Genomic DNA, 24,866 nt, shown 5'->3' with positions numbered 1-24,866 from the left:
AATGTTTTGAATCAAAATGGCCATACCTCGAGAGTGCTCAAAGAAAGATAAAATGCGGTGATGCTGAGCCCACATTGCATATGCTAATAGGCGGGACTCTGATGGAGAGTGAAGGGAGTCAGGCTGCAGCTGTTTCACATGAAGTGTCTTACATATGTGTTGCACAGAAGGAGAGCAGAGTGTGTATGTAGCTGCTTAGAAAAGCAAATGTTTTAAGTAGCTATAGTGTAGGACTTACTGAATATGCATTAATGTAGTCTAGTCCGTAATACTCCGCATGCTAGCTGACACCGTGCCAAAGAGGGATAGACATCCTCTCCTCCTGCTGAACCTTCCCCCAATGTGTCAAACTTGGGTTCAGCGACTTACCAGTCCATCGCAATTGCTGATGGCCACCGAGGCTTCCGGCATGTCCGTTACATCTCCAGTGAAAACACAGTCCCCCTGCATGAGCTCCTTTGACTTCTGCTCAAAGTCCTCCTGCCACTCCACAAAAGCCCCGGGGGCCACCAGCCTTCTGTTGGCCCTCAGGCGAAGGTGCAGCTCCTTCCCGAACACGGTGACATTGAAAAACAAGTGCTGAGCTGTGGAGGTCACGGAGGGTGTCTCGGGGGCGCTGCGGGCCACCCTCCTCCTGCTGCCAGGGGCTGAGGCGGCGGCGGCAGCGGCGCCTTTACTTCCACTTGCAGCGGAAACCACGTGAGAAATGTACCGGCCGTGGGAGTCTGTGCTGAACGGCACGATAAGACCATATTCACTTAACTTCCCAGAGAGGTTTTCTGATGGGACAGATAGTGCCAAGTGAGAACCACATACACAAATGTTACGTCAACTTCCAACAGAAACTGAATAGAATGGCTACATTAAGCAAACTTGGACATTATACACACACACACACACACACACACTCACACACACACACACACACACATATCTATAAGCAAAGTGACAATGAAATAGTTGATTTTCAACGTGACTGACGACTAGTAACAAACAACAAAGAAAGACTCTGGTGTCAGATAGCTAACAAATCATGAAGAATGAAGGGGACAAGTTGACATTCTTTGCAGAGGAGATGTAAAGGACGCATAAAAATAGGTTGCAACTGCAAAAGTGAGAGTCTTCCCTACTGTGTGTGTGTGTGTGTATGTGTGTGTATGTATGTGTGTGTGCCTCATTCAGAGCAAGGATAATAATATATTTATCTAAAGCGTCCCATGAGCTAGCTTACAGCGCTATATTCAAATGTGTGTGTGGCATTGGTACCGGTCCGTAACACAGATGCCTTTGTGTGTGTGTGTGTGTGTGTGCGTGCGCGCGCGCGCGTGCGTGCGTGTGCGCGCGTGTGTGCAGGCTATGTTGCCTACCAAGAGTGAAAATCAAAATGAATAGCTTACCATGCGACTCTGCGGCGTTTATACGATCCCAGAACACGAGAGGAGTGAGTGAAAAGTACATTAATAGATACATACAATCCATAGCGAGGGCTATATAGTGTCAAGAGCTGCCACGAGCTGAAGCAGTTTCCTTTTCTATTGCAGACACTTTCCCCTCCTTTCTCAACACACAATGTCTGAAGGGGGGAGGAAAAAAAACAGCTAAAGTTTTCAATCTTGAACTTCAGCGAGGCAAGTCAAACATTGTGAGCGTTTAGCCCAGACACGGATATTCAACAAAGTTGTTTCAGTCTTTATTTGGCCTCTGCTGAAGTGCACGGACCAAGACAGCCCCATCCATTTAGAGACTGGCACGGTCCGTAGCGCTGATGACGACAAACTCCCCGGCAAGAGCGGAGACTGTCACAGAGACCATAGCCCAACTTTGGGTTTGTTTTTTTTTCTTCTCTCTCTCTCTCTCTCTCTCTCTCTCTCTCTCTCTCTCTCTCTCTCTCTCTCTCTCTCTCTCTCTCTCTCTCTCTCTCCCCCCCCCTCTCTCTCTCTCTCCTTTCCCCCCCTTAATCACGTTCTTGGGCAGTCAAGTCCTCACCGCGAACCAATCGTGCGAAACCGAAAATAAATAAATAACGGCGATTAAAAAAGAAGAAGAAGAAAAAAAAAAGTTCAGACAAAAGTCGACGGAGCTCGAGCGTCCCGGTCCTGTTAACATCTGCTGTGCACTCGCGCACCATTACGCACCGACGGCCGGACGAGAAAACCCGTCCTCGTGCCGTCGCAGACTTCAAGCCGCTGCCTCTCGCCGTCTCCCCTCCCTGCGCGCGGAGGGAATGCCTATATGCATGTCGTCTCTGTTTTTGTTGCGTTATGCATTTCGACCAAAGGCAACTTTGTTGCAAACTCCCGTGTCGGCCCCGCCGCTGGCTGGCGCTCTGTCCGGCCAGAGCTGCGAACTTGGAAACGTGCCAGTCCCAAACACCGTGGCATCTACGTTTGCCTTTTAGGTTATCCGTAATATTGTCTGACATATTTAGTGGCACGCGGGGGGGAGGGGGAGGGGGGGTAACAGCGCACGCGGTGACCGGGCAACAGCGTCAAAAGTCTTCCGTGTGAATGCATGGAAAGAGTCTTGTTGGTTTATCAACAAATTTCCTATCAAACTTTTTTATGAGCGGTGGGGGGAGATGCGGGATCCTGCAGATGTCACTGTGTGCATATGTTCCTCTGGTCGGGATACTGAACAAATAGCAGCCCCGTACAAAGAGACGAGGATGTGGGAGTTTAGAGTTCAACTGTGGAAAAGACAAGCCTGCTGAAAGACATTCTGGATGACCGCTCCAGCGACCAGGCCTTTGGTCCACTCACCCCTCCGCCCGCTGGAGGCCAAACTGAACACAGTGATTCAGCTATGACCACGCAGAGAGCAACCTGCAATTTTGAAATCTTTTATTACAGGGCTTTTTTGACATTTGGCTACAGATACGTCAGTAGGAAAGGTGTCCAGTCTGGACTTTCTTTTCTCTCCCGCATTTTCTCCAAACAATTCGCAGAGTATGTCTGGGCCCTGTTAGAGGACCACCCCACAATCCTCCTCTCTGTCTGCGGGTAATTATCTCCATGCTTGTAGGATGGTCAATGTGGAGCAGGTGTGGGTTTACGCATTTATCGCCCTAAGGCGGCAATGAGTGGAGGGGGGTTGTAATCCTAAATTCTGCATTAATAAGCAGTGGAAACTAACCACAGCATTAAGAGATGGAAACCATTCACTGCCTTGTAAGAAGTTTTATGCTCTTTTTTCCAGCCATAGTGTTTGGGGCGTAAGCAGGCCCTAGCTCCAGAAGCCAGGACGATGTTCCACAATATAGCATGATATTCAGCTTGAAGCCAGGAATAGCCCGTCACTGTCTATACACCAGAACAGTGTTGTTCTGCAGCACCGTGTCAACCGGTGTGACATGTGTCAGTAGATGAGGTGGATGCTTGATGCACTATGTTCTGTAATCCAATGTAATACATCCCCTGCTTACACACACACACACACACACACACACACACACACACACACACACACACACACACACACACACACACACACACACACACACACACACACACACACACATATATATATGTGACACAGTGGTGCAGTGGTTAGTGTGGTCGCCACCTCACAGCAAGAAGGTCCTTGGTTCAAGCCCCAGGGTAGCCCAACCTTGGGGGTTGTCCTGGATTGTCCTCTGTGTGGAGTTTGCATGTACTCCCCGTGTCTACATGGGTTTCGTCTGGGAGCTGAGTTTCCTCCCACAGTCCAAATACATGTAGGTCAGGTGAATCAGCCGTACTAAATTGTGTGTGTGTGTGTGTGTGTGTGTGTGTGTGTGTGTGTGTGTGTGTGTGTGTGTGTGCCCTGTCCAGGGTGTCTTCCCACCTGCCGCCCAGTGACTGCTGGGATAGGCTCCAGCATCCCCACAACCCTGAGTAGGACAAGCGGTTCGGATAATGGATGGATGGATATATGTATATATATATTTTTTGGTAAATAAATATAGTGTTTTCTAGTCTACCAACCACTCAAAGCACTTAACAGTGTGTGCCTCACATTCACCCATTCACACACTGGTGGTGGAGGCTTCCATGCAAGGTGCCAACCTGCTCATCAGGAGCAGTTAGGGGTTCAGTGCCCTGCTCAAGGGCACTTCAACACACTCACCAGAGGAGCTGGGGATCGAACCAGCAACCTTCAATTACTAGAATACCACTCTACCGCCAGAGCCATATATATATATATATGAACTGTCACAGAAAATACAAGCATACACATTATACACACTTGGTGCCTTATGGCTGTGTCCTATGAAATCATCAACACACTCCTTTTTTCATGCTCCTGGGTTGGCTTTGTTCTTTAATGAAAGATACAGAGGAATGACACATAACACATTCAGACATATGCTGTCCCTGTTGTACCTTACATACAAACAAAACAAACAAACAAACAAACAAACAAAACAAGATAACATTACGCTGCTCTGAAAGCAGATGCCCGCTTGCGTGGTCAGATTAATCTTTAAAGATGCAACCCAAGTAAGAGTGGAAGTAGAAACCCCAGGTTAACGTGCGTTCACATCCAAGCCTCATTCACATTCAAGCCCAATCCTGCACGCTACGATGTGATGCATAGCAAGGACACTGCCGCAGCCGCAGCTACTCTCTTGTGACGGGAGCAGCGGCAAAGAGGCGAGATCGTTATATGACTTTGCCGGAACGGGGAAAGGACAGTGGGCACCGCTGCGCTCTCGTGCAGATGCCTCTCTGTGCACCGTAACGCGGTGTAGCCATGCCATCACGCTGAGAACATGTGCTCCTCTGCATCCTCCAGATGCAAGGAGATGCGAAGCAGCTGCTAGTCCGCTGGGCAGCTCAAGCAAAGGACCCGCGTTCTTGCCAAGTTACAACCCAGTGATTTTTTAGAAGTTGTTATTATGGTCCTCTGCCCCATGTAGAGTGAAAGATTAGGGACTTAAAGGTTCAAAAAGAGCTATGTGTAATGACCCTGGTCAGACACGGTACCGTGAGCGGAGTCAAAACAGACACCTGACCTTCTTAGAGGTCTTGCAACTACATTGTTATAAAGCCCCGGCAGCCCCTCCAAGCCGCGCGGAGAGCCGACATGTGCTTGTCAACATTATTATTTCATGATTCACGCGCGGCTGCACCTTATGTTTAAATGACGATCCTTAAAAGTACGCAACTAGCAAATCAAACCAGGGTTCCACTTGAAAACATGAGAGACAACCCTTGTTTGCAATCTGGAGGATCCTGAACATGATCTGCTGCAGTCAACAAGGAGTCCAATAATGAGCTTAAGGTTTTGATTGGACTGAGATAATGGTTAACCTCCGCTTTTTCTCTGTAAAATAACTCCCCCCTTTTTTCGTAAGAGGTCATAAACTTGTATGCAAAACATCATATAGCTGCAGATTGTTGTGTTGTAGTGTTGTTATTCTACTTTAAGTACAGAGAGAGCCACGAAACCGGATTCAAATTCCATGTAGTGCAAATCCACGTGGCCGATAAACATGATTCTGATTCTGGTTCAGATTCGGATGATTCTGATATGGACACACTAACGTGTTGCAGAAGGCCTGCAACGATTTCATATCAAAGATGATGCAGCTCATTTTTATCTATCGCTTTTTTTCCTAAGTTTAGAGTTTCTCTTACACTTCCACACCCGCACCCATTCAATATACTTACACACAACATGCAACACAGGCCAGCAAACAAAAACAACACTTGCAACACGTAAGATGCACGACACACACGCACACACACACACACACACACACAGAATACAATGACTGTCATCTACTTCTTTGAGAAAAACAGAAGTAATGAGCACAATCAATCACACGAAGCCACAAATTGTCTCACGACTCCGCTTCCAGTAAAGGCCGACTTGACAGCGCGGAGACAGTCACTGCGACTTAGACGGCAAACGCCCGTGCATGACTGCCTGGTGGCCTTTCATGATTGTGTACAATATTGAGGCTGGGTCCACTTACAAGGCCCTTCGCCCTGTGACTGGCCAGGGAAGATCAAATTATACCAATGTCTTCTTTCCCTCGGGGACCCTGAAAAGGCATTATGTTGCTCCGGATATCCAGGGTCAAAGCCCGTCTACCTCATTCCTTACAGCTGTGGCTGTTGCTCTGAATACTGAAGCTGGGCTATCCAGTCCCAGATCTGAAAAAAAAAAAAAAACCCTGCGTCGGCTTCAGGTGTTGGCAGAAAACACGATAGTAAAACCAACGCCAGATGCAAGAAACGCATTTGCAGAATGCAAATATGTAAATTTTGTCTTTTGACGTCATGCCGAAGTTGAGACGTGTACATACTGTAACGTGCATGGATAAGTAGACACGCTGGCCGCCGGCTGGCGGGTCTGACCCTTTAGTCGAGCGGTTAGCGATGTCTCCTGCGGTGCGGGCGATACGGGTTCGCCTCCCGGCCGCGGCAGTTTCTGTGGTCGAGTTGTCCCCCGAGTTCGCTACAATATCTGTTATGGTTGAGAAACTGTGCCCTCTCCATCTCAGTAATCACAAAAAAGTAACAAAAATCACATGTTATTTAACCGTTTGTGAGAACAGATATATTGCCGTGAAACAGGAGCGTAGCGAAAAAACTGGGCTGCGTATCGATTCGTCCCGAATGGCCGAGCAAGCAGAGATCTGTTTCAACCCAACGTTCCCTCTTTGATGGTTTTAGTGCATTTAACCTGTGGCAATTTTACCTGAAACACGATAACATCGGTTTTTTTCCTTTTCTCTTTTTCAGACATTATAAAACGGCTAATCCCATCAACCTCGACTTTCCATTACCTCGCTCATTGGTGTGTGAATTGCCGACATCTAACTGAGTCGGTCCATCGCAAATGAGGGCTGGATATGTGCTTGCCAAAGCAGGCTTGAGGGCATCCCTTCAAAGGACTTCAGCCTCGTGTTATCATCAATTAATTCCCTCAGAGGGACTGCAGACACGTTCCGGTCTCAGAGGGGTTGGTAATGCTGCCCTGATCCACACAAGGCAAATCAAAGGGGACTGCGGCCTGTGAGAAGGGGAGCAGGGTGCACCCCTGCCCAGGCACCATGCCTTCCCTCCCGAGCGCTCTCTCATCTCCAGAGGGAAGCTTTTCACATGAACTTCATTACATCCCCTCTCGCTGCCCACCTCTCAATGCACCTCTTTGTCTCCCGTAATCTGGGGGATCCTTCAGGATGGCTAGCTTGAGTTACACATTGGAGAGTATCTCAAAGAGTCTGGAAGGCATTTCAAAGGGGAGGGGGGGCCGCCATATCATCCGACCGTGGTCTTCATGTCCGCGTCTTATCTCGAACCCGGAGTCGAGTTGGCCGCGTACGGCAAGTGAATAGCTTCCTTCCATATCCGTGATGTTGTTTTTGCCGATTTGTCAGTTTGTCCGAGCACAAAAGAGGGGAAAAAACAAGAGATGTTCTGTGTTAGGAAATGCCTGTGAATGTTTATGTGCTACTATGAATTTATTAGGTAAGGGGTCTTTTAGACACAGCCAACTCCTTTATACTGGATCCCATACCCCGAGGGCCACATTATTAACAACGTTGAGACACTCAATGCCTCAGTCTAACTTTCTTTTTCTATTTTTTCACGAAAGTAACAACAAAAACCTGTTTAAATCTGAACTACTTGGTTTCCATTTGCAATAATCCAATACAGGCTGTAGTTTGATTAAATCCTCACGACTTCCGCGCTCCTGAGATAAGCCCGCTATGCACTTAGGAGACGAGAGGAGATCTGGGATATCAACTTTTCAAAGCAGGCCAGCAAAGCCAAGGAAGCTTCACTGATGTGCCGGCCAGTGCCTTTTAGCAAGGCCTAATCCCTGCATAGCCTTTCACTCTTGAAAGAGTGACCATCAGTTTCATTCCTCCTTCTTCTTCTTTTTCATTAAGGCTTTGTTTCACATCAAAAGGCTGTGCAGGTTCGTCCTTTGATTGGTATAAGCTCTTTATTACCGCCCGTGGAATATGTTCAGTTTTTAGAAACACAATGGCTCATCTTTGTTAGGTAAAATGCAGGCGCTCCAGTGTTGATAACCTGGTCTGCACTTGGAGGTTGGCAGTGGCACAAGGTAAAGAAACCATTTCGAGTGGGAGCTTAGCGGTTCATATCTAGAGCCAGTGTCATGCCAAGGTAAAGAGAAAAAGGAAGAAGTGGCAAGAGACCGTTGGCTCTCATCTGTCATTTCAACGAAGCGCGTTAAGTGGAAAAATGCATAGGCAGGAATCATGCTCAAAATGGGTATAGTCAGAAATCCCCCCCAAAAAGTCGCTCACCTTTGCCTTCAACCAGGAATCAGGAGCACTGCCACTTACAAAATATAATTTCCCCCAGCCCACAGCAGTGCAACACAAAGACAAAAACCCATATCCAAGAACTACAAGAACTACAAGAACACATATACCTAAACTAACACATATATCCAAACTAAACAAAAAAATCACTGTCCAGTAGAACGAACGCCAGCCAGGGTGACTGTCAGAACTGCCGGTCTGCATGGGCTAGCAGTTAGCTTAGCCTGCCCCACTTCCGCATCCTGTCAGACTGCCCTAGGTGTTTCCTCTTTGGGTGCAGCTCCAGGCAGGGCCGTGGTCCTTGGGCCCATAGGATGCAGCAGACCAGGCTCCCTCAGCCGATCCAACACTAGCTCTCCCAGCCAGACACCTTCGATACACCTCCCTGCACTCCACACGACGACACTAAAAACACAGTCAATGCCAGGCGAGGCCGCCACCAGACCACCCTCAGTGTTATCGGAACTGCTGGTCGGCATGGGCTAGCAGTTAGCTTAGCCTGCCCCGCTTCCGCATCCTGTCAGACCAAGCTCTCCCAGCCGATCTAGCACCAGCTCCCTGAGCCATCAAATGAAGACACAAACTTAGACGCAGACGTGGACAAAGACACTGCATGGACGGTACTGGTTGAGGCCACCACAAACATGAATTCATGCCACCATCTTCCCACACCGGAAGCAGAATTTCAAAATCCCATCACAGAAAAATTACACTGGACACAACATACAGCGATTTCAAAGATCTTCTGTAAGGAAAACAGTAAGTTGAAATCAATATTTATCACTACTTTATGGATTTTACATCAATCAAGAATACAGATGTGTGTCTATCGGATGCAGATAGCTTTACAAAAGGAGGATTTGTGGATCAGAAAAGTGTCTGGTATGGCCACCACTGGCCTCATGCAGTGTGACACATTACCTTCGCATAGGGTTGAGCAGGACGTAGATTGTTGATGTCCCACTTCTCCCTCAATGGTTGTATGAACATGGATGATATTGGTGGGAACTGGAACATGCTGTTCCATATGCTTATTTAGGACATCACATCCTCAGTTAATCGGTCGGCATGTCCTGTGAATATGCAGGCCATGGAAGAACTGGGACATTTTTAGCTTCCAGGGACAGTGACCACATCCATGGGAGATGGGACTGTAAATTATCATATTGAAATATGGTGAGAGCAGATGACTGGCATCACGAAGGGCCTCGAAATGTCCTCTTCCCTGCATACATTAACATGGCCATTATCAAAACAAACTTTTTGTTCATTGTTTGTAGATCATACCCGTCCATTTCATTACCCCATCCACTTAAAGGCAATCTGTTTACATTGTTAGAACCAGCAATCTGCTCAGCCCCACGATCTAATTCACTACCAAGCACAGTTGAAACCAGGACTCTTCTCCAGAGGAAACCTCTCCCGTGTTACAATGACCAATCGTATCTGTTTGTACACTCAGGTCGGCTACAAGGCTAAAGTGGGCTCAAGTCTAGATCCTGGTGTTTACAACAAGTGCACAATCAGTTTCCCCGCTATGATTTTTGACCATTTTGAATTTGGTTGCACAAACGTTAGCTGTGGAGATGGCTGGACTCCGCACAAGCTAAGCTGCTGAATGCAATGTCCCTGGATTGATGTGACCTGCTCTTGTTAGAATGCCAGCTGGATGTACTGCCAAATTCCCAAAATCAAACGTAGGAGATGGCAGATGATAAAGAGGTATACATTCGGTCCTTCAACAACAGCTCTCGTGGACATTCCTGCCGCCAACATGGCAGCCGCACACTCCCTGAAGGCATTAAACATCTGTGGCATTGTGCTGTGGGACAAAGATGCATATTTCAGACAGCCTTTTTATTCCTGCAGGCGAACTGCACGCAAAAGTCGTGCTGTTTGATCGACATCTTAATATGCTACGCCTGTCAGCTGGACGGAGAGGCAAGGGGAAAACCGTCATTTACAGGAATGTAAAGAAATTTTGTGCACAAAGTTCGACAGAAACAAGGGTTTTATTTGCGTGGAAAAATGCTGGAATCGTTTATTTGAGTCAATGAAACATGGGACCAGAACTTCACATATTGCATTAAAATTGCTGTTCAGTGTACTTTCAGATGAAGAAGATTCCTTAGAAATGAGCACTAAAACAATACCACGAAAAAAAGGAAATGTCCCATTTAAAAGCTATATCTAACCATACAATGTCATTTAATAAAAAATACACAGTAATAGCTTGCATCTATAAACAATGATTAAAAAAAAGACAAGAAAAGAAACATGAAATTGAGAGTAATACAATATTAACACGTCCTTTAGGGTGTCATTGTGTCCTGTGGTGGTGCAGCTTTGCACTTGAGAACACGGCACCTCATCTCATGGCGTGGCTTACAACAGCCCCTCTTAGAGAGCCTGCCATTACCCTGAAGCAGTGAACCCCCCCCCCTTTTCTCCCCAATTGTATCCGGCCAATTACCCCACTCTTCTGAGCCGTCCCGGTCGATGCTCCACCCCCTCTGCCGATCCGGGGAGGGCTGCAGACTACCACATGCCTCCTCCGATACATGTGGAGTCGCCAGCCGCTTCTTTTCACCTGACAGTGAGGAGTTTCACCAGGGGGATGTAGTGTGTGGGAGGATCCCACTATTCCCCCAGTTCCCCCTCCCCCGCCAAATAGGTGACCCGACCGATCAGAGGAGGCGCTAGTGCAGCGACCTGGACACATACCCACATCCGGCTTCCCAACCGACGTACCCGGAGGTAACACACGAACCCCCGTGTTGGTAGGCAACAGAACAGACCACCAGGCCACCCGGATGCCCTGAAGTGGTGAATTTAAATCCTGGTGAGTTCTAACACACATCACAAAAATTTCATCAGAGGATAAAGAAAGCTGAAAGACATTTTGTCAGGGTGTCCTTGTGTGAAGGCAGGATTTGTGGTTTACACAGCCCATTATTGTAACCCACTCACCATACTGTACAGTTACAGTTTAGAGTACTAAAAAGATTAAGATTACACCATAGCAAAGTAAAATAAGTGGATTTTTTTTTTTTTTGAAGGGATACTGTACAACTTACACCGGTCATGTAGGCACATCAAGCTTGACAACCGTATGTTAGATTTGACTTCAGAGTTGAGCGCCGTGTGTAAATAATAACTCACACTAACCCTTAAGGCGAGGGACATCTTCCTGGACAGTGAATCACACAGCTTTTTCCCATTCCATGAATGCCACCAATAAGAACAGCGGTTGTTGAAGGCTGTCATTATCCTTCATCAATTGATACCAAGCACATCATCCCGAGTTACACCAAGTATTTGCAGCCTTGGCTGTTTCCAACCATAAATTTTATAGTCAGACATATAATTTGATTCCTGCTGAAGGCCTGATGATGTCAGAGAAGTCTTTACCATTTACTGGCAGCAGTTGTGAAATATCTAAGCCATGTTGATTAAAGCCCAACCGCGTTCCCAGAACCCCTCAAATGCAGTTTGATAGGGCTCTCAATATGGAGGGTCAATCCAAAGTGGCTGACGTCATACGTAGTTTAAAGACCCCATCTTTTCTTTTTCTCTTCTTGATATAAACATTCACAGGTTCATGCATGAACTCTTGAAAGGTAGGAATCTGACGAAAAACAATGGGTCTCTCTGTAATTCAAAATATAGCCCCACTTCGCCCCCAAAGTGTAAAATCACAAGGTGGACATTTACATTATCAAAAACTCAAGTTAAGCTTACAAGTTAGCGACATACTGTTAGTACCTGTATCAACAATCCACCAAAAAAAAAAAATCAATAAGAGTTGGCAGTTGAATAAAACAAATATCAGCAGAGCCAATAGCCTACTATAACAAGAAAGTGTTAATTATTGATTATAATAATAAATAATATTAGTTATTAATGATAACACATTTTCATGGTTTTTGGAAAAATAAAGAAAAAGCATGAAAAAAAGAAAGAAAAAAGAATCAAGCCAAATTAACATTTGAACAGATTCAACACAACATAATTCACCTGGTGAGGGTCCCCCCCCCCCCAATATGTATGAACATTTTCAATCAAAGCCAAAATTAAACAACACACTTAGAGACAGCCAACATGTTGCAGAACTATGAAAATGGTCGGCGGTCATATATGACAAGAAAAGTTGTACAAAGCGCTGCCACAGGAACGTTTAAGTCCATTTAAACCTTACAGAAAGTGTTAAGACACTGTCCTAGTTTCCCCTTTAATGACCTTGAGCGAACTCGCTGGTCAAGTCAGCTGCATTATATGAGCTCAATTTAAGGTCATTATTTTTCCGACTTCCTTCTAGAAAATTTACATATATATTATTACAATGAAACCCAATGTTCCCAGATTTTATATAAAACAAAACAACAGACGAATCAAAGGCACAAATACCCTCTTGCAGTTTAATAGCAAGGTTCGGATAAAATATGACAATGACAGGCGCCAACGACTCTGAATCTGATTATATGCCGGTACAGAAGAATTAATGAACTCGGGTTAACGCTGCCAGTGAGTTTGAAGAGAGCAGTATCACAAACAAGAGAGAGAAGATAAACACAATCCAAATGGCTGAATAAAGAGGGAATAACACCATCAGACTGTTTGTTAAGAGCAACACAGTGTTGTTTTGGCTCGTTCACAGTGGTCCTTCTCTCAAATGAACTCCCCCCGAAATGGAATTGATTGGATGTTCTGCTGCTGCCAGCGACAGCGCAGCCGGGCCAGTGGCATGTCTCTCAGGTTTTCAAACTCTGAGAAACCCAGCTGGTTGAGGATGTCATAAACCCCGGCCCTGGCAGCCACCTAGCATGGACGAGAAACAAGGGAAATGTTAATGTACAAGGCGACCCGAGAAACCAGGCTGCACAAACAGTTCATTTGTCGCGCTGACCGCGCAGTTAACGATCACCATTTACAATGTCGATCTTCAAAACTACCTTATTTGTCTAATGTGAAAGTTTTACACACGTGTCGGTGAGACTTGCAAGCTGCGAATGCCTTCAGATAGCGCACACTGCGATGCCAAGGGCATACATCACTCAGTTGCCCTGAGTCATTACTGTATGAGCGGGGGCAAATAAAACAGCTGGGGAACATTTCCCCCGAGAGAGCAGCGCTAAACGTCAAGCTTACTAGGTCAAGCTGACTCATGGTCCACAGAGGCTTTCGGACAGAATGGATAGGATGGGAAACACCATGGACGACGAAACACATCTGGCTCAGAGGCCAAACAATATGCTGGACGAACCTAGGGCAGAGAGCGGCTGCCTTGCAAAAACACAAGATTTAATACACCATTAAAACTGACACAGCTTGTCGGGTTTAGTCTGCCAGGTGTCCAATCTCACTCCTCAGTAAGGGACTATACAGGGGAGGGACGTTTGGCCTCTGCATTGTGTGAGACCCTATCAGAACGAAGAAAATCAATACAACACAGATTTCAAATACAGGCTATGTAGCAATCACAGCACTGTAAGATGGCGATAGAGGGAGCGACTATCCCTGAACTGAGGGGGGGGGTGTCTAAGAGTATATCTGTCACCATCTTACAATGCTGTGATTGCAGCTGTTCCCCAATCCTCTGTGAATAGTACACATGGCCGATGAAACTCTAGTTAATGGTCACGCCTATTTGCATATGAAACCGACCGTTGGTTTCGGTTGTTGTGTCACTGTATTGTTTACAAGGGTGGGGATACCTGCAGATGGGGATACCTGCAGACTGCAAGTATCCCCACCCTTATAAACAATACAGTGACATAACGACCGAAACCAACAATCGGTTTCACATGCGAACTACCCTGACCTCTGTTTAAAAGGGGGATACCTGCAGTCAGTTGAGACTGAAGAGGTCACTTAGACGAGTGATGAAACATTTCTCCCACTAAACGATGTGTCCAGATGAACTGATTCAACTTTCTGAGACTATCGAAGTTGTTCACTGACTTCTCAGTTGATTTGGCTTTAATAGCCACACAAATACTACCTCTGGATTTACCTTCATCTCTAAGGTACATAAGCAGAGAAGATGACCAAACCGCAGTTTTCACTGAGGACTGTATGTAGAAGAGAAGGTTTTTCAACTGTGGAGCATGGGATCTTTTACACAAGATCTTTTTGTATATATGTTTAACATACTAGGTGTGTATGAATTCCTCACCCTGGCCATGGACTGCTAACCTCATACAGATTGAACATGAGTATGGCGATGCCCTTGAGGGCTTTAGGGGGACCACTGTATAAAGCGCTACTCAACGTTGGTTTATATTTTTGAGAACGTGCTATCGGGTTTTGTTATGTGCAACATGCCGAGGAGGACTTGGCAAACAATAGCTGAAATAATAGTATCAGGATATCCCTTACTGTAACATGGATTACAGTTTCTTTGGCCAGCATTGTGCGGAGATGCTGTCCAAAGAAACCACACAGATTGTGGTCAGTCCAGCTAACAACCCCCTGACGGTGCAAAACTCAACGTTACAACAGGGATCGTGTATCACCGAAAAACGTAAAAGTCAAAGCTGCACTGACCAAAAACCCTTCAGGACCAAAGATTCTGTTATCAAGGTCACTGCACCTCCATTGACCATATATTAAAATCCTATTACAACTGAACTGTCTATTAGCAACTCCACAGCTTGGGTCTACTGAGTGATCCTTTCCATACAGCATGACACAAACTGCATGGCTGGCGTGGGATTTATTTTCTTTAAGGAAGTGAGTGGGTGTAGGGGAAGGATTAGTCAGTGGATCCGACCCCCTGGGGAAAGTGGTTTGTGCCATTCAGGACAGGACATAATCTGAATCATGTATTCCACTGGACGGATGTCTAAATAGCAACTGTGTGAAAATCACTAAGCATCAATAATAGAGGGTGTCAGACAAAACAGACCCTTTTGGACTTATTCAAGGTACTCTGGAGTTTAGGAAAGAGGGTGATGGGGGACCCTGGAGATATGGAGCGCACTTTCTGTATGGGAAAGCTGAACACCGTGACTGTAGTCTCGCCCTCCAGTGCTCCAAGGGGAGCTGCACACAGAAGTAATGAAAATGAATTAAAATTATGAAAATAGGGGTCCGCGGAGGTGTAGCGGTCTAAGCATCGGCTTTGTGTCGATGCAGTTGCCCACTGGGGACCTGGGTTCGCACCTCGGTCTCGTCAGATCCGACTACGGCCGGACTCGATGAAGCAGTGATAACTGGCAACGCTGTCTTCGGGAGGGGAGCGGAGTCGGCTTGTGTTCGTCACATGAATGCGTCTCTGTGTGTGTCGGAAAAAGTAGTGGTTCGGCCTGGATTCGCCTTGTCACGAAAGTTGCGAGGCGTCTCCTTCGAGACTGCCGGCTGGAGAGATGCAGTTGGAGAACGCATGCAGTGTGAGGGTGGGAGTTTGAACTAAAATAGGGGATCGATTGGCTACTAAATTGGGAGAAAAAGGGAAAAATCAGAAATAAATTAAAAAAAGAATTATGAAAATAAGCATCTGGGTAGCGTAGCGGTCTATACCGTTGCCTACCAACACGAGGATCGCCGGTTCAAATCCCCGTGTTACCTCCGGCTTGGTCGGGCGTCCCTACAGACACAATTGGCCGTGTCTGCGGGTGGGAAGCTTGATGTGGGTATGTCTTCCGGTCACTGCACTAGCCCCTCCTCTGGTTGGTCGGGGTGCCTGTTCGGGGGGGGGGGGGGTAGCGTGATCCTCCCTCATGCTACGTCCCCCATTGTGCAACTCCTCACTGTCAGGTGAAAAGAAGTGGCTGGCGACTCCACATGTATCAGAGGAAGCATGTGGTAGTTTGCAGGCCTCCCCAGATCAGCAGAGGAGGTGGGGCAATGACTGGGATGGCTTGGAAGAGTGGGGTAATTGGCCAGGTATGATAGGGGAGAAAAAGGGGGGAAAAGCCAATTACAAAAAAAAAAAAAAAAATTATGCCAATGATGCATGAGCTTTAAAAAAAGAAAAGAAGCCAAGTCGCAGGAGTTGAGCTTGGATGTCTCTGGAGCATGTTTTTGTTTTAGTGCGAAGCAGGCCAACGCTTGGAGTTTGCGGGCGTAGGGTGGTTATCTAAAGGGTGACAGTGAAAGGAGATGGCGGGGATGTCTCCTTTAATGTATCCAATCAACGGGATCATACAGTCATTAGACAACTTTAATGATGGGTGTGAGGTTGGGGTGCCGAGGTGGGGGGGGGGGGGCTGGCCTTTCCCACAGTCGGCCATCTCAAAGGCCCCACATACTAAGCCGGTACGGGGGGACAGGGAGGCCTCTGTGCCAAACATCAAAACGGCTTGACTGACTGATAGGGTACCTCTCCAGGAGGCATGCATGGTATGCACTGTACACAAGTCCGGCCATTGTATAACTGGCCGCGTCATGGCTCCGCAAAATGTGCATTTCGATTCAATATTTCTTCTGATGTCCTCGGCCCTTTTGATCATGCTACACGCCCGCAAGGCGACGGGGACTAATGACCCTCGGGCGACAATATTTGTTCGATGTACCGCACAATGCACACGCTGTTGACTTTATAGGCTCTCCTTTTTCTCCCTCGCTCAACCAATATAAACAACGCAGCATCGTTACTTGGCAATTAAACGGACAGGGTGCCATGCCGCCTGACGTGTTGCCAAACAGTGCACAACACACGCGTGTGCTAATACATACAATCAAAATGAACAGGAGCAGCGCACCCTATCTGCTTGGCACAGATCCCTCCTGTACATGACTGGGGACACTGTGCTCATGCCGACGGAGGATGTTGAGTGTAAACCAATCCATGTATTCGTGCGTGCATGCATACACATGCACACATGAACACATGCGCACACACACAGACCAAAAATGGACACAGGATGGGGGACAAACTGTACTACTCTTTGCTGGCATGTTGTATAATATTGCTATAGTGGGACAGAGGTCCTGAACACAGAACCAGGGGTGGTGATGACCCTTGATGCTGTGCCTCCAGTGGGGCAGTTTGTCACTAATGATACTGCCATGGTCACTGGCGTTTGGCTAGCAAATGTGCCTGGGGGTTGGCTGGGCTGGAGCCAGGATTGTACTGCAACTGGCCCAGTGCAGATATCAGAAGACCAGAGGTATGGGAAAATAACTCGTTGGGTGGTGAATGTCACTGTACTGTCCAGTGCCAGTTTTAATGTCATTGTACCGTCCAGGGCCAGTTTTATTTGATTGATACACTGATGTTGAGCATGCACCCTTTTATTTGCATCTCAAGATTAGAGCCAATAAATTATGACTGATAAACCGCCTTGAAAAATGGAACAGACTGGATTTGAAAGGGTATTTCATCTAGTCATTTTTTCACATTGTGTTTGACATATAGGTGTAACCATGTGTGTGTGTGTGTGTGTGTGTGTGTATGTATGTATATATATGTATATATGTCTGTGTGTGTGTGTGTGTGTATTATAAGAAGTTTGTAGTAGGTCAGGGAATGGGATTACCAGCAGTTAGCACTATCTTGGGTACGGTGCCTAGTTGCACACATCATTTAGATGGAAATGGCCAAACTCTCCTCACACAGTCCTTACTGGCGAATCTTTCCCCAAGGCCAAATTCCCTTCCCTTAAACAATGTCTTTGTGCTTGTTCAGCTAGAATTTACTGTCGTGAATTTAGATGAGATCGTGAACAGATGAATGTTTTACATTTTTACTACCGAGGCAAATATTCATTAAGTCATTGTTAAAACTGACAGAGCAAACCTTAGAGGAGTGAGCTATCAAAAATACTCATACACTCTCACACACGATATATTATATAATATGTGTTTGTGAGTATATTTTTTTGTGTGTACTAAGTATGCTGTATCCCTCTTCAATTTCGTTCATTCACGAAAAACAGCCAACGGAAAATCAAAACCACTGCAGCCGCCGAACAATTTTACTTTGAGTGCTGCAAAATGTGAATTGGGTCACATTTTGCAGTCCACTGCAGTATTGTGAATCTCTGTGGTGATCCACAACACTGCAATGGACAGTAGTGTCAAACAGGTGGTCAATGGATGCAGGGAGAATGACAACGAATACTTTTAGCACCCGCTCAATTTTCATCGCGAAGGTTTTGAGTATCACGCCGATATACGGGGTAAAACTCTCGGGGTTTTGAGACACCCGCCGTGCCACAAAGCGAGAGCCGCGTGGTGTCTTGTCCCCTCCGTGTACGTCTGTATTTTCTCATGGCATAACTGGGCCATTAGAGTCACTCTGATGCACCACATAGATTCCCTATTCATAACAGGAAGAATATGCCCCGATTGTCTACGCATATTTCTGGGACAATTGTTTTCACAGCAATTGTTCCAGTCTATTTTGGAATTCTGTGTTTTTTCGTTCCGTTTATTCCACCTCAATAAGGACAAATGAGGAGATATTCATTCAGTGATTTCCAAACATCCCAGGCCCTTGGTTGTGTTTGTCCCAACAGTCAACCCGCCAGATAAGATCATACAAAAATTCCTACCGTCACCCAGACTGATTTTTTTTGCTTTCGTCTTCATGATTTTTTTTTTAAGACTTACCCACTGACACCTTCGAACTTGCACGCTGCAAAACTTAGGTGTTGCTGTTGTCTTAGGTTGCAGGTTAACTCCTTAGAGCGACAACGGGATCAACACAGCCTGCCCAGTTCCCATGTTTCTGAATGTGGAAATCCTGGGAATGGGGGGTGGCGTCGGTCATTTTCGTTTTTCTATCAATCAGTACCGTTCAACAGCCACTGGTCACATCATGCTTCAAGTAAGCTGAAATATCATACACAGCCCCTTTAAATGATCTCACCGATGAGAAAAGTCTAAAATACTTTGGCTGCGACACCTCTAATGGGTGAATTCTTCCTTGCACTTTTTTTTATAGTTTCTATGTTTTCAACAGGTCAGGTTCAACATGCTGGAACAAACATTTTCAATGCCATGATGCCCGTGACTCTTTCCTTCCTTCAGTGCGGGGGGGTGGGGTGGGCACTGAAAGTCTGCTCATTTGTTTGGAATGCACATAAATTCCATGCTTCGCTGTAGGGGCACAGCTGGCCAAACGATTAATGTACCAACAAAAACACGGGGCCTAGACGTTATGAAGTTCAATGTGTGAAGAAACAGGCCACAATAGAACCAGAATAAGCTTGTAAATTCCTGGGGGAAAATCCAAATGAAACTCTGGTAACGGTTCACAGCGCACACACTGCAGAGCAAGAAGTGGGAAGAAGCTGTGATTCCTCTGAGCCCCCCCCCTTTTTTTTTCAGCCAGCAGAATTTTGACAGCTGTTGCATGGTGGGTAATCAGTTGGTGGGGTTTAATGAAGTCGGGGAAGCCAACTAACCGCGCAGTTCGAGGAAAAAGTGCAGGAATCTCGAAAATGTTACGTTTATCCTTTCGTGGGCTCTGTTATGTCGGTAAGCAAAATTGATCCTCATTAATGCTTAATAGAGTACACGTCCAGCCGGCAGGTCGCTCGGCAGGCTTTCCATGGGTAAATTGCGGAGAGACTCGGAGAGTCACGGTTGGAGGGGTGTGTGTGTGTGTGTGTGTGTGTTTGGGGTGTAAGAGTGATAGTGTGCACTTCATTGGTGGGACTAAGCTGGAAATAGGGTTAAGTAAGAATTAAGAGCTACATCATTATTCGCTTGGCCGAAATCATTACTCTATCTTTTGAAAGAGGTCGATTTGAAGTTCTTCGCTTTGATTTGGGTACGATATATTACCTAACCGGATGAGCACACTGATAATCTTCAGTTACGCTTGGGTTGTAACATAAATAAAAAGTGGAGTGACGGTTTTGTGTACCTGATCCATCCAGACGGTGAAGGAGCGCTGCCACGAGTCTTTCTTCTCTAGGTGAAGGTAGGTGTTAAAAAGGATGAGGTACATGTAGCGCTCCAGGCACTGCAGGCTCTTCAGCAGCAGCTGCTTCGACTCCTTCTCCGTCTTGCCGCTTTTGATCTAGGCAGGGAAGGCGAAAGCAGCAGATTCAACATGGTAAGAGTTTCTTTTTTTAATCTTCCAACAATCAAGCACAATAAAAAGGACCCGCTTGCTCGGCGGCAGCTGTTTCCAATCGACCGATCTGTTCAGGAATAAGGCGTTTCAGGTGATTCTGGTTTTGCGATGCATCAGATGGCCCTCGCTTTTCATTTACTGCCATTAAGCAATTTTCATTTCACTATGCTGTGTTTATGGTTAGGCAGGCTTCGATGTTAAAGATCAGATAAGTTCATTCCAATGAGAGCTGCAGCCAATCTCATTAATAAATTCCTTTTATGCAGGCAGTTTATACGCACAGCACACAGCTGGTTTGCTGCTCAACATTTAACATTGAACCCCCCCCAGTTGGATAAACATGGTTAAAAAACTATTATGTACTTACAAGAAAAATAATCATTAAAAAAAAAATCTAAATGTGATTCCTATTAATACAAATCTGTGATGCTTAAAATGGCAAGCAAATCTAATACAATAATGATCGTTTTCACAAATGGAACATTGGGAAAGATAAATCACTTCCTGTAGTCTTATTTCTATGTTTAATGCATATAGTCAGTAATCCAGGACATGCATGATTTGCTGATCTAATTATAATGAAATATGATTTGGGCTTCTCTAACATCCTTTTTGCTATGCTACATCCACTCCGCCCACATGGACATTATTTCAGTTTACTATGGACATAACACTGTTTTTTTTTCCTTTAGGCCATCAGCATGTCTATACAGTAATAAATTATAAAGCAAGCCATCCAGAAAAAGCAGTAGACTCAACGAAATCGTGAAATCTTAAAAAACAAAAACAAAAAAGGACCTCTACCTGTTTTTATATTTCTGTAAAACAAGTGAATAACTGAGCTGAATGGGCAAATATTGCTTCCTATAATTGATTTCACTCCTCCAGTAAAGAAAAGAGCAACTACCACTTTTGGCGGCTCCCGTTAGGGGTTGCCACAGAGGATCATCCGTTTCCATCTCTTCCTGTCCTCTGGATCCTCCTCTGTCACGCCAGCCACCTGCATGTCTTCCCTCACCACATCCATAAACCTCCTCTTTGGCCTTCCTCTTTTCCTCTTCCCTGGCAGCTCCATATTCAGCATCCTTATCCCAATATATCCAGCATCCCTCCTCCACACATGTCCAAACCATCATAATCTTTTCTCTCTTGCTAAGCTGTCCCTCTAATATACTCGTTCCTAATCCTGTCCTTCTTCGTCACTCCCAATAAAAATCTTAACATCTTCAACTCTGCCACCTCCAGCTCCGCCTCCTGTCTTTTCGTCAGTGCCATCATCTCCAAACCATATAACATAGCTGGCCTCACTACCATCTTGTAAACCTTCCCTTTAACTCTTGCTGGTACCCTTCTGTTGCAAATCACTCCTGACACTCTTCTCCACCCACTCCATCTTGCCTGCACTCTCTTCATCACCCCTCTTCCGCACTCCCCGTTACTTTGAACAGTTGACCCAAAGTATTTAAACTCATCCAACTTCGTCACCTCTACTCTTTGCATCCTCTGTTTTGTTCCTACTGACTTTCATTCCTCTTCTCTCCAGTGCATACCCCCCCTCTCCAGGCTTTCCTCAACCTGCACCCTACTCTTGCTACAGATCACAATGTCATCATCCTCGAACATCATAGTCCACGGAAACTCCTTTCTGATCTTGTCCATCAACCTGCCCATCACCATTGCAAACAAGAAAGGTGATGTAATCATTGATGTAATCCCACCTCCACTATGACCCCATCTGTTATTCCTACCACACACCTCACCACTGTCACACTTCCCTCATACTTATCCAGTACCACTCCTACATACTTCTCTGCAACTCCCGACTTCCTCATACAATACCACACCTCCTCTCTCGGCACCCTGTCATATGCTTTCTCTAAATCCACAAAGACACATTGTAACTCCTTCTGGCCTCCTCTATACTTCTCCATCAACAATCTCCAAGCAAACATCACATCTGTGGTGCTCTTTCGTGGCATGAAACCATACTGCTGCTTGCTAATCATCACCTCTCCCACATCGTTCAACCTTCTCTCTCTCGTTTTCTTCATTCATCAGCCCCTAAAAATACTCCTTCCACCTTCTCAGCACACTCTCCTCACTTGTAAGCACATTTCCATCTCTATCCTTGATCGCCCTAACCTGCTGCACATCCTTCGCAGCTCAGTCCCTCTGTCTAACCAATCGGTACAAGTCCTTTTCTCCTTCCTTAGTGTGTAACCTCTCATACAACTCACTATACGCCTTTTCCTTTGTCTTCACCACCTCTCTCTTTGCTTGATGCTGCATCTCCTTGTACTCCTGTCTACTTTCTTCATCTCTGACTACCCCACTTCTTCTTTACCAACCTCTTCCTCTGTATACTTTCCTGTACTTCCTCTTTCCACCACCAAGTCTCCTTGTCGTCCTTCCTCTGTCAAGATGACACACCAAGTACCTTCCTAGCTGTCTCCCTCACTATTTCTGCAGTGGTTGCCCAGCCATCCAGCAACTCTTCACTACCATTCAAGTATCTGTCTTAAATCCTCCCTGAACTCCACAAAACAGTCTTCTTTCCTTCTTCAGCTTCCATTGTTTGATCCTTGGCTCTGCCTTCACTCTCTTCCTCTTCTTGCTCTCCAAAGTCAAGTCAGTAAAAGCAGAGCAGTAACACTAAAATGTCCTTACATATAAATAGAAATGCAGGAAATTACTTCTTACTATTACCATGAATAACTACAACAATGATCTTAAATGCCTGTACTAAATGTCACTGGTATAAGCAGCAGGCTTGCCTCAAAATCTTCCCTTGAAAAACTGCTTCTCAATTCAACAACTATCAATATTCATAGACACCGACTGGACACAGTAAAGTACAAGAGATTTGGTAGTTTCAAATCAATCGATTTCATCCCCACTATTCTACGTCCCTCTTTTTTCAACCAAGGAGTCCTCTGATCAGACAGTGGACGTGACCCTCAGAAAAAACAGGGGGTCAGTGACTCAGCAGTCCACCGCAGTATGCACCACAGCTGTATACTCTGCAGGCTTCCAGAACTACTTTAACTCCGCTCTTTCATTATTCGACATTATCTTGAGACTGTAACTGGGCACCCTACAGCATACCTTGGCCGATCCCTTCAGCACACATTTTCTTTCGGAGTGAGTTTACTCAGTCTAAACTGAAGTCTTTTATGGTGGCTTATAAAATGGCAAACGTTTGGCATGATGTTTGTAATCTTGTTATAAATTAAATTGTGGTCTATGACAAAGATTTGAACTGCAGTCTATTAATAGAATAATTTAGGCAAATGAATAAGCCCATAGACAGTTAGCATCTTGCTAAAATTGCAAGCCACAATGTAATGGCACCAAGACACTATTCCCATAAACATGAGTTGGAGATAATGGCTCAGAAAGACTCTACCTGTTAGTCACAAAAGAGACCTAATGTTACTCTCCTTGAAGGGAAGCGATCACAATTCTCATTCTCTCTCTTTCTCTCACTCACTCTCTCACTCTCTCTCTCTCTCTCTCTCTCTCTCTCTCTCTCTCTCTCTCTCTCTCTCTCTCTCTCTCTCTCTCATAGCAGAAAATGTGAATAATGCTACATAATACAGCTGTATGTAGCATTGTGATTCACATTTTCTTATACAATGAAGCCTATCAGCAAACCAGAAAGTATGTTTTCACATTCACAGATTGTCCACCAGTGATGTCACTGTGATGTCACTGGTGGACTCAGTTCTGTTGGTATTTCAGACATACAGAAGACTGCTCAATATTATGGCTGCCACAGACAATGTTGAAAATTGTGATTGTTTCCCTCCCCTTTAACCTAGGCTAACGAAGAAGAAAATCTGAGGGGCATCCCTCTGCCACAGACATCAACCTTTCCAACTTGTTCTCTGTCATTTAAAATTTTCAAAATGTGTTGTAGATGGAGAAGGCTGAAAACCGGTGCCTTTCAGTGCTTTAACGCTGAAGCATTAAGACCACTCTTGTGCACATTAGACCACTCCGTAAGAAGCCAAGTACACAGTGACAGCCCCGCCAATGACGCACACAGTGCAGTAGTCATAATGACAAAATTGGTTTATTTTTGTACCACCCTCTGCGATGATGACAACAGTATGGCAACATTTAAGTTATCCTTAATGGCTGGGCTGCTGTACATTTGCTCACTTTGGGCCTTGAAATTACAAGCAACTAAGTCAGCCATAAATGTTATACATGCAATACATAACAACTGAATGCATCGTCGATAGGCAGTCGGCCCTTGTCCAGCAGAATGCTGCCACTGCTGTGCAGTATTTTGACTGCTGAGGCTATCATTTCTGGAAGTATGACAGAGCCTTTAGAGAGTGTCTGCTCAAAGTGTGCAGTCTAGATATAGTCCCTCAACTCCATCAAGAGTAATGTAAATCTAGTATGCCTCTAGATTACATTAGATTACATTAGATTAGATTACATTACATTAGATATACTTTAAAGATCCTTTAGGGAAAAGTTTTATTGAATTTCCCCACAGGGACAAAGTAGGTGGGCTGGCAGTCGGAGTCATTTGAA

The 24,866-nt window shown here is 45.5% G+C and overlaps 2 protein-coding genes across 7 annotated transcripts in view; both read right to left on the bottom strand.

Annotated features, from left to right (window-relative positions):
* LOC130127170 (A disintegrin and metalloproteinase with thrombospondin motifs 3) overlaps positions 1–1,485 on the bottom strand; it is a 47,649-nt gene extending 46,164 nt beyond the window's left edge. The window contains exons 1-2 of the mRNA XM_056296741.1: positions 1,398–1,485; positions 370–779 (exon numbers count right to left, since the gene is read on the bottom strand). Coding sequence (XP_056152716.1) covers positions 370–779; positions 1,398–1,479 — 492 coding nt within the window. The 5' untranslated portion in view covers positions 1,480–1,485. The remainder of the gene's footprint in view (positions 1–369; positions 780–1,397) is intronic.
* Positions 1,486–12,214: 10,729 nt separating this feature from the next.
* pald1a (phosphatase domain containing paladin 1a) overlaps positions 12,215–24,866 on the bottom strand; it is a 71,484-nt gene continuing 58,832 nt past the window's right edge. For all 6 annotated transcript variants that reach the window (XM_056297341.1, XM_056297337.1, XM_056297338.1 and 3 more), the window contains 2 exons: positions 20,106–20,261; positions 12,215–13,105 (listed from right to left, as the gene is read on the bottom strand). In XM_056297341.1, the coding sequence (XP_056153316.1) occupies positions 12,956–13,105; positions 20,106–20,261 (306 nt within the window). In that variant the 3' untranslated portion in view covers positions 12,215–12,955. The remainder of the gene's footprint in view (positions 13,106–20,105; positions 20,262–24,866) is intronic.

The sequence above is a fragment of the Lampris incognitus genome, chromosome 17, assembly GCF_029633865.1.
Source record: "Lampris incognitus isolate fLamInc1 chromosome 17, fLamInc1.hap2, whole genome shotgun sequence".
NCBI lineage: Eukaryota > Metazoa > Chordata > Actinopteri > Lampriformes > Lampridae > Lampris > Lampris incognitus.
The sequence above is the reverse complement of the archived record's forward strand: the minus strand, read 5'-3'. Positions and strand labels throughout refer to the sequence as shown.